The sequence below is a fragment of the Pezoporus wallicus genome, unplaced genomic scaffold (assembly GCF_028554395.1).
Source record: "Pezoporus wallicus isolate ANWC-B61680 ecotype Strahan unplaced genomic scaffold, APGP_CSIRO_Pwel_v1 scaffold_7392, whole genome shotgun sequence".
Taxonomy (NCBI): domain Eukaryota; kingdom Metazoa; phylum Chordata; class Aves; order Psittaciformes; family Psittacidae; genus Pezoporus; species Pezoporus wallicus.
In genome coordinates, this window is record NW_026639923.1 from 569,445 (window position 1) to 586,710 (window position 17,266).

At 49.1% G+C, this 17,266-nt stretch overlaps 1 protein-coding gene across 4 annotated transcripts in view; it reads left to right on the forward strand.

Annotated features, from left to right (window-relative positions):
* The window catches only part of TNRC18 (trinucleotide repeat containing 18), a 55,903-nt gene that overhangs the window by 32,004 nt on the left and 6,633 nt on the right, over positions 1–17,266 (forward strand). For 3 of the 4 annotated variants that reach the window (XM_057416806.1, XM_057416809.1, XM_057416808.1), the window contains 9 exons: positions 714–1,077; positions 3,906–4,208; positions 10,945–11,184; positions 13,516–13,958; positions 14,736–14,900; positions 15,735–15,876; positions 16,314–16,431; positions 16,712–16,787; positions 17,078–17,186. In XM_057416806.1, the coding sequence (XP_057272789.1) occupies positions 714–1,077; positions 3,906–4,208; positions 10,945–11,184; positions 13,516–13,958; positions 14,736–14,900; positions 15,735–15,876; positions 16,314–16,431; positions 16,712–16,787; positions 17,078–17,186 (1,960 nt within the window). The remainder of the gene's footprint in view (positions 1–713; positions 1,078–3,905; positions 4,209–10,944; positions 11,185–13,515; positions 13,959–14,735; positions 14,901–15,734; positions 15,877–16,313; positions 16,432–16,711; positions 16,788–17,077; positions 17,187–17,266) is intronic. The other variant, XM_057416807.1, reaches the window with a different exon arrangement.

Consider the following 17,266-nt stretch of genomic DNA (forward strand, 5'->3'; position numbering starts at 1 on the left):
GAATGGGAGCTTTAACTGCTATTTTAAACACAGGTTTTTCTTCTGCTCCTGCTGAGGCAATGAGATATTTACTGGAGCTTTAAGCTGCTGCTGAAATCCAAAGTGCACACAGGCGAAGTACTGAGTTACAGCTGGTGTTATCTAGCTGTAGCACATGTAAAGTGTATTTATTTTCTTCAAGAAGCAAGAAAGTACCGAAAATGATGTAAGCACTGGCTGTAATGCAGTGGTGCTGATGCTCTTGCTGAGAGGCTTTTGGGTTCTCCTGGCATCTCAGCCTCTGGGGCTGGTTGATTATGTGGCAATCCGTATTTATTTGGCTGGCGTTTTGGGTAAAGATGATTTTTAATCCCTGTGATTTAGAGAAAAGCTTGTAAAACCAGTCCAAACATCGCCTAAACCCCAGAAGTTGTTGAGCAAAAAGAGCTCCAAAATACGTTGTTCTATGGACATACTTCCTTTGGAAGAAAATTCAGGTTTTCTGAGTTAATCTTGTGGTTTTGCAGTGCTTGATAAAGGTAAAGCTGTGCTGTTTGCTGACATCTTCCTCCCTAGCACCTTGGTGGGTTATGGCAGCTGGGGCTTAAGACTATCATTTGAGGCCTTACTAACTCTAGTGCATTGGAGGCTGTTACGAGGGCTAGTAAAATCCCTCAGGTCTGCCATGATAGCTGCTCTGTATTCACCTGTGTCTCTTCCTTTCACCTCGGCAGTTAAAGCTCAAAAAGAAGAAGGTGCCGTCCGACCAGGAGCAGCTGGCCAGCAAGCTTGACAAGGCTCTGTCCCTCACCAAACAAGACAAGCTCAAATCCCCCTTCAAGTTCGCTGACAGCTCTGGGGGCAAGTCCAAAACTAGTGGAGGTGGCAGCAGGTACCTGCCACCCCACGAGGCTCTGCCGAGCAAGGAGGAGAAGAAGAGCCTGGCCAAGAACCTGGGCCTGTCACTGAAGAGCACCAAGGAAGGTAAAACCAAAGTGGCTGCCAAAATGAAGAAGATGGAGGTGCGGTTAAAAGTCAAAAATCAGCTCAAGGTTTCCCATTCACCAGCGATATCTGAAGTGAGCAGCTACTCCTATAGTAAGTAACCCCTCTTTTACCTCTTTTTACAGTGTAATCTGTTGTGGGGGCTCGTGGGTGTTTCTGGCCTCTTGGAAGGGGTCTGGTTCTGCTCATGGGTGAAAGGTGACCTCCTTCATGGCTAATGAATGCTGCTGCATCTTCGGGGTCCGCATGAGGTGTCCACCCATCTTGCTGTCCAAGAGGTAGCCAGTATCAGTGCATCTCTTCCAGTCAGTGCCATCAGTGGGGAAAAATGCTTTAAACTAAAAGGTTGACCCATGTTCTTGCTTTCAGTGGAAGCAGACACTCTCCTTCTACCTGTCAGATGAGTACTCATAGCCTCTGCTCCAGGAGGTGGTTAACAGCTCAGTTTCCAAGTCTTTGTTGAGCTGGGTGGGATTTGCTTTAGGATTATGCTGTTGAGTCAGTTGGAGAAGGGGGCACTGATGTTTGTGAGCATCTTCCTGCCCTTAAGAGCTATGGCTTGGTTCCTGGCTGACTGTTTGCAGCATTCCCATTTGTCTCATCCCAGCATCCTGTGTACTGATGGCCATTTCTGAACCCAAAGTGCACCTGAGCAGAGGTTCCTGCAGCTGAGCAGAGCTGGGGACCCCTGTTACGGAAGGGAAAATCTGAACTGCAGATAGCGTTGGGAAGACAGAAGTGGAGGTAAAGAGTCTTCAGCAATTCAGGCAGACAGTAGGGCAGAGAGGGTCTTGGAGTTTGTGGTCTGAGGTCTGGTTGTGTATTTATCTTAGCTCACTTGTCCTTTCCTCTGCTTGCAGCTATTTAAGTCCTGTGTTAAAACCCTTACAGGGTGTCTGTACACATAACAAATATATCTCAGTGCAACACCAGTTTAGAAATGTCAGTAGTGAGGAGGATGATGAGCCAATGGTCGTCCAAGGGAGCAAATGTTTGGCATGAAATGAGCTATTTACATGGCAAAATAGGAGCCACTGGACTTGAACACAGCCTTTGGCTGATTGTGCTGTACACACCACCCAATACTTCTGTTGTTGAATGAGCTTCACTCCCAAGGACAGACACTAAACTGGGAGCTCTTGAGCTAATGGGGAGGGGAGGCATGGGCCTGTCATTGGGTCACTCAAGCGTGATGGATGTGGGGAGGCAGGTCGAGCATATGGCTTTACTTCCCATGACTGGTGGGCTGCTCTTGTGGAGGAGGAGAAACGGGACTGGCGCCAAGTCCTTCTGCCTCTTAACCTCCTGCTTTTCTAGCTGGAGTCCTGAAAACCTTGGGCAGAGATCCAGAGGGCGAGCTGAGCATCCTATTCCCATAGATTTAACAGGAGTGAAGCCCAGAATGATTTGCATATTTGGGCTTTGGGCCTCCTAAACTAGTTATCCCTTGTTTCTTCTCCACAACCAGCACAATGGATGGGGGGACTGACACCCAACCTGATGCTGGAGAGCATCTGCTGCTGCCCACAGGCTGGGATGATCCCCACTGCCTCTCTGTAACACTGTGAAGCCAGTGGTGCGTTCACAAGAGGGGAGGTGACAATTCATACTTGCTTTTACTGCATCCAGGGGTACCGTATGCTTTCTGTACTACCTTCAGATGCCAAAAAGGGGACCACTTCTCAGCGCCTGTGGGGCTTGACAGCACTGTAGAGCCATGGTGCACAGATTGAGGAGCAGCTTGGTCCCTGCTCTGCTTTGGTGCAGTTGGTATTGCTGCAGTGTCTGAGGTGGTGTGTTCAGAGGCAGGCATTTGGAATTAGATGTGTTCCCCACTTGGCTTGCTTTGGGTGCCCGTGTTGCAAACCCACTGGGAGAGGGGGTTCATGTAGAGAAGGAGATGTAGGTCAGTGTTGAACATAACCAGGTCGATGGCCTGGTTGTTGGCACTGCTGTGCATTCCATGAACATCCTCATAGCAGAAATGGGAAGTGGATGTGCTCAAGGACTTGGAAGTGTTCAAAGCCAGGTTGGATGGGGCTTGGAGCAAGCTGCTCTAGTGGAAGGTGTCCCTGACCATGGCAGGGGTTGGAACTGGATGAGCTTTAAGCTCCCTTCCAACCCAAACCATTCTGTGATTCCATGAAATGTCCACCTCAGTTTTCTCCTCCTAAAACAACTCTTTGGATCTTGTCTTAAGGAGATGTTTGGCCTGGGTGAAGAGTGTCTGTTCCTGACCGAAAGGCGGAAACACGTAATGCTGTGTGCATTTATCCGCATTCGGAGCCATAGGGTTGCGATGGAGCGACCTGGTATTCATCTGTGTTTGGAGCCATAGGGTTGCGATGGAGCAACTCTGTGTTTGGAGCCATAGGGTTGCGATGGAGCGACCTGGTATTCATCTGTGTGGAGCCATAGGGTTGCGATGGAGCGACCTGGTATTCATCTGTGTGGAGCCATAGGGTTGCGATGGAGCGACCTGGTCTTCATCTGTGTGGAGCCATAGGGTTGCGATGGAGCGACCTGGTACTCATCTATGTTCTGAGCCATAGGGTTGTGATTGAGCGACCTGGTATTCATCTGTGTGGAGCCATAGGGTTGCGATGGAGCGACCTGGTATTCTTCTGTGTGGAGCCATAGGGTTGCGATGGAGCGACCTGGTACTCATCTATGTTCTGAGCCATAGGGTTGCGATGGAGCGACCTGGTACTCATCTATGTTCTGAGCCATAGGGTTGCGATGGAGCGACCTGGTATTCATCTGTGTTTGGAGCCATAGGGTTGCGATGGAGTGACCTGGCAGGGGTAGAAGATGGTGGCCTGGGGTCCTTCCTTCATCCACCTCCATCTTCACCCCCTCTCCACACACCACAGCACCCCCGGTCCCCTGAGGTAACGCTCTCCCGCCTGCTTTGACCACAGATACGGACTCGGAGGAGGAGGAGGAGGAGGACGGATCCCTGAGGGACGAGTGGCCGGCGCAGCCCCCGTCCGCCCCCAAGCCGCGGCCGTCCAGTCTCTACAGCACAGCAGCCAGGAAGGGTGGCCGGGCGGCCGGCGGCCCCAAGGCAGCTCCCCGCAGCGCGGCGGCCGGGCGGCCGCTCAAGCCAAAGGCGGCGGCGGCGGTGGCGGCGGTGGGCAGGAAGCAGCCCTTTTGCCTGCTGCTGCGGGAGGCCGAGGCGGGATCTTCCTTCAGCGACTCCTCGGAGGACTCGTTCGATCAAGGTTATTAGTTTATAGCAAACGCAACCCCGCACGCACCCCTCTGCCATGGCTGTGTGGGAGCGGGCGGGGGGCCGGGGTCAGCCATTTTGATGGTCAGAGCCAGGGCGGCCATCTTTGTTGTTGGCAGCGTAGCCTGCTGTATCAGCCCCACGTTTATCTGGTAGCCCTTTTTGTACCTTTATCATTGTGATATTAAGACTGGCTGGCTCTTTTAGAGCTTTTATAGCAACCGGGGTTTAGTGTCCACCTCTCCCTGCTTTCCTGTTCCCTTCCTCCCTTCAGTTTTCCCCTCACTTTCTTCCTTGCTGCCACCACCACCATTTATATTATTATTACTATTATTTCTTATTATTTTCTGTTGGCATGAGCAGTTTGGAAGGAGCTTTTTTTTATTTTTTAATTATTTTCCTTTTTTTTTTGGTTTTCCTTCTTTTTTTTTCCTTTTTAATCCCGGGATACTGTTGTGTGGCTTGTGTGACTCGATGTTTGTACTTGCGATTTGGTTATACCGAGCTTTTATTAAACAGACCGAGTTCATTTTTAACTAAACCTGTGTACCTTGTCTCTCTTGCTGTGTCTCTTATCAGGCCGATTAGGTTGCCGCTTCACTCCATCCTGCTCTGCATCCCCTTCCTGCTCCCACTCCCCATGAGTAGAACTGGAATTAACCTAGTCTGGGGTACTCTCTATTATTCAAATATCCCTGCTGCCTTTGTCCACGTAAAGCTTAGGCCTTCCCCACCCCCATCCCCTTTTATTTAATACATATTTTGTTTGGGTTTTGGTGGTTTTATTTCTGTTTGAGTTTGTTTTCTCCATTGATAGGCTCTCGAAGCAGGCAGATAACACGTAGATGCGCTTGGTCCTTGTTTCCGCTGTGAGTGTAAGGTCCCCATTATTGAACAGCCAAAAATCACTCTTTTTGAGCTATAAAAGCTGGTTTTGTGTCTCTTTTTGGGTGGTGATTGTTTCATTCCCCATCACCCGCGGTGTCCCAAGGATGCGGCAATTACTGCATGGAAGTTGACTCCGCAGTTTTCCCTCCTTCACCCTCACCCCCTGTTTTTGCCACACAGCCTGTCATTAGGGCTTCAGTGGGAAAAGGGATTACTCGAGCCTTTCCCTCCAGAGACACAAGGGGTTTCTGTTCCAGAGTGCACTCATTAAATAATAATCATGGGGAAAGGTCATTTTAATGAGCCCTCAGCTCCTGAAAGAAGCAGCGCATCGGGGCTGAATGCTGAGTGAGAGCATCCCCAGTTGTTATCATCCAAGCCACAGAGCACAGCAAAAACCTTTTCAGTGTTCCCACATGGAAAAGGGGCTGGAGAGTTTTGCTTTTGTTTTGTGCTTTTGCCTTCGTGGTTTTGTTTTTTTTTTTTTTTTGGATGTTAATTTCCTCCATGCACCTCTTTGCTTTTTCTCCCCTCCAAACCCCCAACCTCCAAAGAAAGGGGAATTCAAGCTGTTGAATGCAGCAGAAAGATACAGATTGCTGATTCGGTTGGATGTGGCTTTGGGCTGGACCCACCAATGCATTTCAAAGGCCCCCCCCCCCCCCCCCCCGAAAAGAGTAATATATGTTTAAAATGAAAATTCATTCTTAAAAGCCAGGCAGTTCTGGGGATAGTGGATTTTATGTAAAGGTGAGACTGCCACATTTCCATTAAGAGTCTGCGTTAACTTCCATTCTTCCCTTCCCTGTTCCTTCCTGCATCTTCCCTGTGTTTATTTTGCTGCTGTTGGAAATTTTGAGGATATCAATCCCTTTTAGTTGCTAAGTTCTTGAGGGTTTCTTGGGTTTGCTTCTTGGTTTTGCTCCAGGTAAGCAGAGAGGTCACTTGGCCCGAATTGGCTCTATCTTTCAAGTAACCTGTCTGCTTTAAAGGGAAATAATCCCACTTTTATGGGATTATCTAGGGAGGGGAGGGGAATATGGGAGGAGGTTGGGGAATCTGGAACAAACGGGGAAACGCATTGTAAATTCCTCTGGGAATGTCATTTAATGGTGGGGAAACCAAAGATGCAAAACCTCCTGGGGTGGGAGGGGGGCATGGAAGGGGAGGTGGGGAGGGATTGTTTGCTACAGGGTTGTTTTTTTTTTTTCTGCAAATGCTTTTATTTTTGTTATTTCTCAGAAGCATTTACTTAAAGGGATATTTGGGTAATAGGGTTTCTAATGGCTTTCCCTGATACTAAACCGATTAATAACCTCAGCTTTTCTAGAAGTGCTCACTTTCTCCTTGCAGCTGCTTGACCAACCCTTTCACCCCTGCCCCTATCCATGATGCTTTGAATGTCTGTGTCGGTCTCTTGCATTTGCTCTCACGCTGCACTAAAGAAGCAAAGTGGTTGGCTGGTTGTAGGGCAGACACTTCTCAGCGAGGGTCACTAGCCATGAACCTGAACCTTGACCATTGTTATGTAGGTAGGCAAAATAACTTTTCTTTATGTCATCTGTCAGCCTCAGACGTTTCGCTGTTACCTCCATGAATAATGACACGTAGCTCTTTGCATCCTCTTGGTTATTTTAATGATGATTGCTGTCCGCTTTTGACTTTCCTCTGTCCATGAAGAGACTCGCAAGGAAGATTTGCTTGTGTGCACGTGTTTGAGGACTCCAGAAATACTTTACCGTTGCCAGGCCTTCTTTTGGAAAACCCTTTAACACCCAGCAAAGGGAAAGGTTGGCAGATGGGGCCAAGGTGAGAAGCCACAGCACTGCCTGCAAAGGTTCTGCCGCTGTCCTTAGAGGTTTCAGGGCCATGATGCAGACTCTCCTAGTATCAGGGTAATTGCCTGGCCATGGCCCTGCCAATATCTATGTCAGAGGTAGGAGTAGCTGCAGGAAGATGTGTTTTCATGTGGTTTGAGATAGACAACGCTGCTTTCTTACAGACTAAACACCATATTGCCATTCTGGTAAGAGGCAAAGCTTGTGGTTTTTTGTCTAGTAACCTTGGAGAGGAAACTTCTAATAGGGGCTAAAGCCACAGGGGACTTTTGAAAGCCATCAGGATAAGTAACACCTTGAGCTTTCTGAGACCAAAGATCCACGCTTCATCTTCCTCCATACTGTTGTCCGTAAGAAATTAGTACCTTCTGCCCTGCTCTCCTTCCCTGACTGGGAGGATGGTTTGACCCCAGTGAAAAAACCCCACACAAACCAGTGAGGGTTCACTGTTTCCCTGCACAGTCATTCCCATGTGACAGATTTAATGGTTTTAATTTTGGAAGTATTTCTGGAGTCAGCAGCACAGCACATCTGGGGGGAAAAAAAAAAACATGTATTTTCAGTGATGAGAATTGGCTTGTTTGAAAAGGAAAAAGAAGAAAAATAAAGGCACAATGTGCAATTGGACACTCAAAAATCAATAACCTCCAGAATCTGGACAGATCACACAGATCAGATGTCAATGACCCAGTAGCTGTCTAAAGTCTGCCTGTACTTAGCCTGCTTTGTATGCTGTAGGCCTGCTTGGTGTTATGAGAAAACCGTGCTATTTTCTTTTCAATGTGAAATGACTCTTTTTAAGTGTGTGATTTTTTCCCTTCCCCCCTTCCCAAGCTTTTCCTGTCCACATCCCCCTCAACCTTGTTACATCAGCCTTTAAAACCCAAATTGCTTAACCAGTTTCTGTTCACCATTAACAGCTCTTCATTTACTGCTCTCCTACAGTGAAAGACAGTTAAAAGTAATGAGAAAGATTTGAGTTGGGTTTGGGTTTTAATTTAGTGCAGGTAAAAATAAGCTTAGAAAAGCCTTCTTTAGGTCCAGTTTATCAGTAGCATTTAAGTCTGAAGTGATTGTTTTGGCTGTAGAGTTGTATGTACACGTGTGGTTGCATGTGGATATATACACACATATACATGCTCTTAAAAATGGCAGTTAGAAAAAATACTTACAACTTTGGGTATTATTTTCCTTACCCTCATTCAGTGTTAACAGAATTACCACAGAAGGGAAAAAGTGATGGTTTTAATGTCTTTTTCTCCATTGTTAACTAAAAATCACCTTTTCAGGAGTAAAAAATGGGAGGCTTCAGTTGTGTTAAGGCATCTGTGCATACTTCATTTTAAACCCACATATAGTTTGGGTACAGTAGGAGAAAAACTGCTTTGCATTAAATACAGGCACGATGAGTCTCTCCAAAAAGCCATAGAGCACCAATGACTTATTTGCCACCATAACTATAAATGTGGGGATTTAGTTCAGAATCATGTGGGTTTGGAGCAGAGCCCCAGGCACGTTCTTTCTGTCCCATTTGTTAGTTTTTGTCCCTTGGAAAACGGAGAGGAAGAGGAGCAGGGATTGTGCTGTGCATGTAGAGTGGAGTCAGCAAGATGTGCCCTCGCCATGAGAGGTGGAGGAGGATGGATCTGTGCTGCGAACGTGTTAAAACGTGTTTATTTTCAGGCTGAAAATTGTATTTCATGCAGCTAAAAATACAAGTGTTGCAGGGAAAATGCTGACAAGAGACTATATCTTCAGTTGTCTTTCTGTAGTGTGACTTTGAAAGAGGTTAGAATAACTGCCAGGTATGTTATTGGGTCGTACATTTTCCATGGCATGAGTAATAGCTGCTTTCATCCTGCCTTTTAAATCTGTTTTACCTTGCTGCATTTGAAATAGTGTAGCTGCTGGGCACCTTTGTGCCCTCACATGTGCAGCATCTTCGGATGCTGAAGGAGTGGTGGGCAGGCAATGAACTGAGCCAAGGGGGATTTGCATGGGACAGGTCATGGAGGGATTGTTCTGCTCAATTGCCCTGGTTTTAACCTGTTTCCCTCCCCGGCTTCTCAGTGAGCCGCTCTCAGCTCATCCCACTCATTAGTTCTGTCATGGGAGGTTGATTTTTTCCATTCTTTTCCCCGGTTTTCCCAGCCAAATGGGATGTGTGGAGGGGGTCTCATTCCCTCCTGGTGGGGCATTGAACTCGGGCACTGGGTTTGCTGCTTTTCAGGCAGGTGCTTTTCACATCTCAGAATAGCTGAGTTCATCTGGATTTGCTTTCTTTTTGGCAAAACGTAGGGAGCCAGCAGTTTTTTGCCCTTTTCCTGGTAGGGGAAGGAATCTGATCCTAATTTGCTGCAGAGTCTTTATGTTTTCCATGTGGGTTTTATGCAAAGAGTGAGCAGGGTGGTGGATTTCATGGTGTTTCCTGCAGGACTGTAGGTTCAGTAGCATTTTATATCACAGGGAGCCAGCCTGAGCAGTTGAAATGTGGAAGGGCTTTTGATGCAGTTAAAAATTAGTATTCTTGTGACTATTTGATGCATGCCATGGAGAGAAGCTCTCCTTGTTAAAGAAAAATAACATGTATGTATAGCTGGCCGTTACTTCAGCTGATAAAATGCAAGGATGAGTACGCTGGTTTCTGATTTTTCCTCTCATTTCTAATGTCACGGAGGAATAATGCGAAGTGGAAAACTGACACTTGGTGTTATTGGTTTGGGGTGTTTTAAACAGCCAAGTGTTGAGGACGTTTTTATCTATCCCAGAGGGCATACGTGGAAAGAAAAGGATTTTCATGTTCATTCCAGCTCATTTTGAAGGGATCTGGTTTCTCATTTGGCTCGTGTTCAGAGGGAGGGGAGCTGGTGAGTGGGCTCAGGCTGGGGAAGAGCAGGGCTCCTGCTAGTGGTGGGAATTCTCCAGCAGCCTCCATGATCCTACTTAAGCTCTCAATTTCGAGAGAAATGAAATCCCTTTTCCAGGCCCACTTTTTGCAGTTAAATCTGTTCCATCTAGATTTATGTGCTCATATATGTGTGTGTATATGTATGCGTGTGGTATACGTGCGCTCACCAGCACGAGCTGGGTGAGATGCTGTTAAAATTAATTGCCTTTGAGCTGATGACAGACTCCTGGGAAGTGCTGTAGGAAGGGAGAGGTGCCACTCTCAGGGCATCTACCCTCAAAATACCTGCTGTATATACACCGTAAAGGAGAACCCCAGCCCACTGCTCTCTGCAGGTGTCAGCCGAGGCTGATTTCATTGCCAGCACTAGATTGTGGCTGTGGGCAGCTCTTCCTGCCTGTGCTGAGCTGGGCTTCCCTAGCCTGAGCTGTAGAGAGGGAAATGAAAGGCAGGGAGAGTTTTGAGGCAGAGTGTTTAAACACTCCTCCAACACTGCCTACACTTATCCCCCGTCTCCCTTATGCATTCCAAATCCATTGCTTTCAAGTTATTTCCCCCCTTCTTTGCATTATTTCCTCCTGCCCCTTCTCCTCTCTCTGTCCTCCTTGCCATGACACAGGCTGATCTCTGGTATTCCCCTTCCATGCTGATCTCTGGTTCTGATTACACAAATGGATTTTGTTATGGAGGAAGAGGTGGTGGGTGGGAGGGGAATCCCACGGCTCCGAGGTTGGGATTTTCAAAGGAATTAAGCTTTTAATTCCTCCTGAAAGCTGCAGGGAAGGAGTGCATGGCATCCTTTTCAAATCTCTGCCAACACCCTACTCTTCCCTCCCTCATCTTGAATGGGTCCTTCCTGCTGTACCCTGTATTGCTGTGTCCTTCAAGGGTGGTGGTAGGCAGGGTGATACTGACTGTATGGCTGCAAAGACACGTGTGTGTGTGTGGCCAACATCTTCTGGCTCAGCTTGTGGGGGGCTCAGTGCTACTTAGGTGAGCACAGAGCAGCAGGAGAGTTACACTTTGGGGTTGAAATGTGGCTGATGCACAGCTCCATTAGGTTTGTAATGGGCTTCCTCTCTTCTGCATGCTAGATTCTAGCTCAGAGGAGGACGAAGAGGAGGATGAAGAGGAAGAGGAGGAAGCAGAGGACTATGGGACAGACGGCACCGACAGGCTATCGTCGCCTGCCCTTGATGAGAGCGGTCTGGGCCTTCTAGCAAGGTTTGCTGCCAGTGCCATGCCCAGCCCCATCGTTCCCCCTCCACTCTCCATCATCCAGCTGGAGGCCAAGCAGAAGGCAAAGAAGAAGGAGGAGCGGCAGAGCCTGATGGGTGAGTTGCCTGGGTAGGATTAGTGCCATGGGGGCCAGGGTGGAAAGTTCAGGAGGTCCCAGCTGTGCTGCAAGAGAGCAGGTTGTTACCCAGACACTGTCCTGCCCTTTCTTTGCTTCTAGCTGCTTGGTCCTGATGCTGAAGGAAGGGGGAATTGCCTGGCAAGAAAACAAGAACCACTCAAGGGTATGGCAGGTTTAGCAGCTGCAGCCATGGCTTCCCTAGGGGCTTTGTCAAAGTTTTCTCTTGTCCTACCTGGCAATCCTTAACAGGCTGCAAAGGCAAGCAGTGGCATACTGTGTCCCCTTGGACAGAGCGCTGAAAGCAGTGAGGAGCTGTTGCATTTTAGGGAAGGAAGCATGCGCTAAATGCAGCTGATCTTAAATACCTAAGAAAAGCAGAGGCACCCAGGAAAAACCCTTTCAATCAGCCCATCCTATCAGCTTCCCCATAGAAACCAGGCAGTGAGACTTGAAACAAGCATTCCTTCCTCTGCTCCTGTGTTCTCAGTGCCAGACCCTGTGTTTCTGTCTCTGTCCTTGTCTCGGTTTCAGTGTCTAACACGTAATTGGGAATTTCATTTCTTCTCTCCCCATGCTCTGCTGCACAAGTGCCCGCTGGTGACATCGTTCCTGGTCAGACACATCTATATGGGCTCCATTTATAAATTCTCTATTAATATTTATTAAGTGATGATGGAATTTATAGCATGCTTCAGAATGGAAAATGATGTCTTCCTTGAGAGCCTGGCTTGTTTTAACACTGTTTCCGTGCTATATTAGGCATTTGCCAACTTGTTCCAACAGCCTCTGTTAAGAATTTATTGTCTTGTAACCTGCCCTCCTTGAAACTGGAAGCATCTAGAAATTGCCTCATGCTGTAGTGAGAGAAGAGGAGGAGTGTTGTAATTTCCAGTGGGTTTTTCATTTTGAGCCTTGCCAGCTTTGGTTTTGACAAGCTTGCTCTTTTCCTGCTCGTGCTGGGGCTGTCTCAGGGGAAGAGGTTTGGGTGGGAGATGAGAGCAGCTTCCTGCACACTGAATTTCCCCAGGAAGGTGAGCATAGTAGAGAGAGAAGGACTGGGAGGAGATGCTTTCCATACCTCTGCCTCCTATATCTTCATTTTCCCACGTGAATGTTCAGTTCCTCGTGTTCTTTCTCCACTGTCCTGCACACAGTGGTTATCACAGCAGGGGCTGTTCACCGTTGAGCTTGAGAAGAGTTTGTGTCAACCTCCCTGGCATGAAGCAAGGCCTCATTTCAGACCTGACTGGTTTGAAGGCACAGTCATGCAGATGTATGTGCAGAGAGGGCAGGCTGGAGGAGGGTACAAGAGAGACCTTTATGCAGAGGGAGAACCAGGTTCTCCTGATGTTTGTACACACCTTCAGAGGCGCTGTGCCACCTCATGAGTTCCAGTGTCCTGGAAAATAAATGGATCTGGAAAATTTGGCCTCTGTCTCTTGTTACAGCATAGACTTAAGTGCATGACCTTGGGCAAGTTTCTTGGCTGTTCATATCTCTCTGATGGCACAGTGCCTCTGCAGCCACAGAGCTTTGTCTGCCTCCTGCCCCTGTTGCTTCGTGTGGAGGTGCCGTTTCCATTTCCCTATTGCTCCTGCAAACATATGGCCTTGTTCTCCTTTATCAGATTGTGGGGAACACGCTGAAGGTGGGGAACATTTTGGTGTTCCTACAGTAACTTCTGGCCTCTGGGTACTGCTGTGCCTGTGGCACTGAGCAGAGGCCAGTGTGAGGGGATTTCCATTTGCCACAGACAAAAGATCATTTGCCTCTCTTGACTTTAAGGCAATTACCCGAGCCAGTAAAAGGATTTGTGGTGTCTGTTGGCCAATGGGAAAATATCAGTTTGAAACACAGGTTTATTTGATTTGTTAAAAGAGATTGTTCTCCTGCATCTAAGGTGAGACTGGAGAGGACTCCCACCAGGAGAGGAGGAAGGCTCAGCTTATGGAGTTCGTGCTTGGCTTCATCTGAGCAACTCCTTTCTGTTAAGGGGCAAATGATAGAGTAGCTTGTCTTTTAAGAGCTTCTCTGCAGGGTTTTGGTTATGGGAGAAGGGGACATCCTGAACCACACTGCCTGAGTGTGTGGGCTCTGGTCTGGGGCAAGGGAGACTTGAAACAGGGAAATCAGTGTTTCGTGGGGCAGAAATGCACACCTGAAGGATGGAGAGGTTGGAAAAGGGAACAAGCAAGGGCTCTGTTAAGCAGGCACAGCATCTCCCATGGAGCCCTAAAGCTTCCAGCAGGATGTGGCTCCTCTTGGCTCAGACTGGGCTTTAACTGATGATCAAATCTTTTGCACCTAGGGACGGAGTTTGAATACACTGACTCCGAGAGTGAGATCAAGATCAGGAAGAAGTCTCCTTCAGGACTGCTGAGGGGAAAGAAGGGGCCGCTGGAGGCAAGCAGCATCCCTCCAAGCCAGGCCCCCAGCAGCCTTGACTCCGGCTCTGGAAGCGCTGACAAGGCCAAGCTGGGGTCTGAGAAGGGCCGTAAGCTGAAGAAATTCAAGTCCCCCAAGGACCTGAGCTTTGAGTTTGGGCTGGAGGCCAGCGATGATGACCTGTGGAACCGGCGCCGGAGCGAGCGCATCTTCCTCCATGATGCCACCATGTCCTCGGCCATGCTGACCCCCGTGGCCCCTGCCAGCTCCACTCCTGTCTCCAAGCCTGGTCGCTGTGGCAAGGGGGCACCCATGAGCCCCAAAAAGGAGGGCAGCAAGGGGAAGGAGAGGAAGGAGCTAAGCAAGGTGAGGAGTGCTGTGGGATCCTGGGGGGCTGAGGGTGAGGGGGACTTGATTAAATCTGCTAGGGCAGGGGAGTCCTGTCTTCGTAGTTGCCTCAGTGCTGTTTGGCTGTCCCGTGTCAGCCCTGCCAGCCCCATGCCCAGCTGTCAGGCTTGGATTTGACTCACAAATAGTAAAAGCCTGTTGTGTTTGAACATGTTGCTTGTGTCACCCTCCATGTCCCAAATCTATCCTGCTTGGATTGGCCAGAGTGGACATGTGTGAAATCTCTTTTCCACTCTGTGCAGCCTTGCTTGCTGAGCTGTTGCCCCCACATTGGCCTTTAAGGCTGTTCACCTTTTATATGATGTCTTCTGAGGGCTGTCCCTGGCTGGTGGTGGCACTGATCTCTGGGTTGCTGGCTCTTCATCATGGCTGAAGATTCAGCTCCCTCTGCCTCGAGCTCAATTCATGGCAGCGTCATGGAGGAGCACTGATTGTGGAGAGAGGTAGATAAGTTAGTTGTGACATGAGGCCAGCTGGGATCTTCTTGGAGCTCTTTGGGGGAAAGTTTGATGGGCAGAAATGGCTCTCCAGGGTGATGAAAAGCTCTTCCCAAAATGTGTGAAGCCTGAAAGCAGAGCTGGGAGATGTAGGATGTGGTGCAGTCAGTAAACTTAACTGCTGGCTGAATGTTATCCTTCCTGTGCACAGCCTACTGTGCTCCACCTTTCCCTTCGCCCTGGGCCCAGATCTTCACCAGTCCTCCCTTTGCTGATGGGAGTGTTTTCTTCTTTTTAGCAGCGGAAGAAGGGTAAAGAAGCACCCTGCTGCTCCTCCTCCTCGTCCATGTCTCCTCCTGGCATCCCTAGCTCCCCATCTGATGTTCGTGTCAGCCTGACGAGTGCCTTGGGCTCCACCAAGAAGAGCAAAGCCAAGGTGAAAGCCAAGGAGGTGAAAAAAGAGGTGAGGGGCTGGTTCTAGTCTAGAGAGTGGCTGGGAGGGTCCTGCTCTCTTCCTGGACTGTTGCAGTGTGAGGGAGGGAAAACAGACATATAGGTTTTGCTGGCTGTGTTACAGGCAAAATGCTGGTTTGAGAAGCCTAAAATCGGAGGCAGACTTGGTCAGGTAGTACCTGCTGCTACCATCTGGTGTTCGTTTGCCTTCCTCCCTCTAATTAAGGAACAAGCAGGGTTTTCTCTAAGGCTACCACGGGGTGGAGGGAGTCCTGCATAGCAAGGACCAAGGAGGTGGTGATGGAGTAGCCTTGCTCAGCACCGAGTGAGCCAGGTCACATCTGGTTTCTGCTCCATTGTTGTGGCCTGTCCTCTCTCATAACACACATTACTGCATCTTCTCATTGTGCGTGTAATGTTTATGGTCTGGTGCAACAGAGAAATGGATTGTGGGGCGTTTAAGAAGAAGTAGGATCAGTGCCTGCTGCCTGTTCAGTGAAGTGAGTCTTGGGAATGCTGTGCAGAGAGGTGGTGAATGCAAAGCAAAGCCACGGCTGTCTGCTCCACAGCATCTCTCCTAACCTCCAGGGTGTGGCTGGAGATGTGAAATGGCTTTTGGTCAGCTGTCAGTGATGTCTGGGGATAAACCCAGAAAAACAGAGGTCTTTGTGCAACCAAAAAGCAAGTTTGGGTACACCCACTTAATTCTGTGTGATTAACATTGCTGAGGATGGAGACAGGGTGGTCCCAGTATCCTCAGGTTACTTGTTGCTGGAGGAAGGTGGGATGGGATCAGACTGTTGCCTGTTGTCATCCAGCTGACGTGCTGCTTGCTCTCCTGCAGAACCGAGGGAAGGGAGGAGCTGTCAGCAAGCTCATGGAGAGCATGGCAGCAGAGGAGGATTTTGAACCCAACCAAGACAGCAGCTTCTCAGAGGATGAGAACATCCCGCTGAGCATGCTGGTTGAGCGACCACCCACACCAGGTGAGGGGCTGGGGGTCTAATTGTGCAGGTAGAGGAGATGTGGAGTTTCCCAGAGGAGGGTTGTGCTGCTTTTCCACATCCCTTACCCAAAGCCGTGGGTTCTTGGGGTGGAGATGCCACTTCTCCAGCCAGTTTAGCCTACCAGAAACAAGCTTTACCAGAGTAGCCCACTGTGACATCTAGATGTGAAACACGGTCTCTGAACTGCCCTCTTTTCATTAACTGGTATATTATTATTATTACTGTTGTTATTACTAAGAAGGCAAAATTTGCTGCTGCCAAGAGGTAGGGAGAGAGAATGAGCCCTTTCTGCAAAGGGCTTCTGGTCTTTACCTAGGGGAGGGTAATGAGGAGAGTATGAGGTTTCCTTTTCCCCTTCCTGTTGCTTTTTCCTCTGTGGTGCTCTCTAATCCCTATCTTGCTCCAACACCTCACAGCCCCCCGCTCCTGCATAATCGACAAGGATGAGCTGAAAGATGGTCTGCGTGTCCTCATCCCCATGGATGACAAGCTGCTCTATGCTGGGCATGTAAAGACTGTGCATTCACCAGACATGTGAGTTGAGGGGCTGCTGTATCCACCTGGGCTCTGACAGTGGGTGGGGACATCACTGATCCAGGGATTAATCTGGGAGTTGTGTAGAGCTGGCAGGAGAGAGACTGACAGAGCCTGCCAGGGAGGGAAGGGAAGTTCACTCTAGTTTATCAGTGCTGAGGGAAAGTTCAATTCCCTCTCATTAAATGCTCTCAATTAAACTGGTGCTGGGACTCGGAGGTGGTAGCTGATCAGGGTGATGTCTTCCGTGTGCAGTGTCTGACTGGGTCTTTGTATTCAGATACCGTGTGGTGGTGGAAGGCGAGAGGGGGAACCGTCCCCACATCTACTGCCTGGAGCAGCTCTTGCAGGAAGCGGTATGTGAGGCCAAAGAGGCTGTTGAGCCCTGGTTTGGGGTGCAGGAGGCTTCCGGCTGGGGTTGCAGGAATACCTGGGTCCTGCCCCCATGGCTTTGGTGTGGGTCACTGCCCCATAGCAGTGGGCACTAGCCCTTCATGCTGTCCTGTGAGCAGAGAGGAGGGCATTTCCCAACAGCAAAACTGTCCCTTGCCTTCTCCAGAGCTGCTTTGCTGCACGCCAAGTGTGGTGGGATGGTGTGTGCTGGGGTCAGGAATGTCAGTAATTGCCTTCCTCTTACCCTGAGCAGATCATTGACGTGAAACCACCTTCAGTGCGGTTCCTGCCCGAGGGCACGAGGATTGCAGCCTACTGGAGCCAGCAGTACCGCTGCCTTTACCCAGGGACAGTTGTCCGAGGTAAGGCCACGCTGACTGCTCTCCCCTGTGAACCAGAGATGTCTTGGTCCTGTGTGTCCTGAGGGATGTCAGGCTTCTCT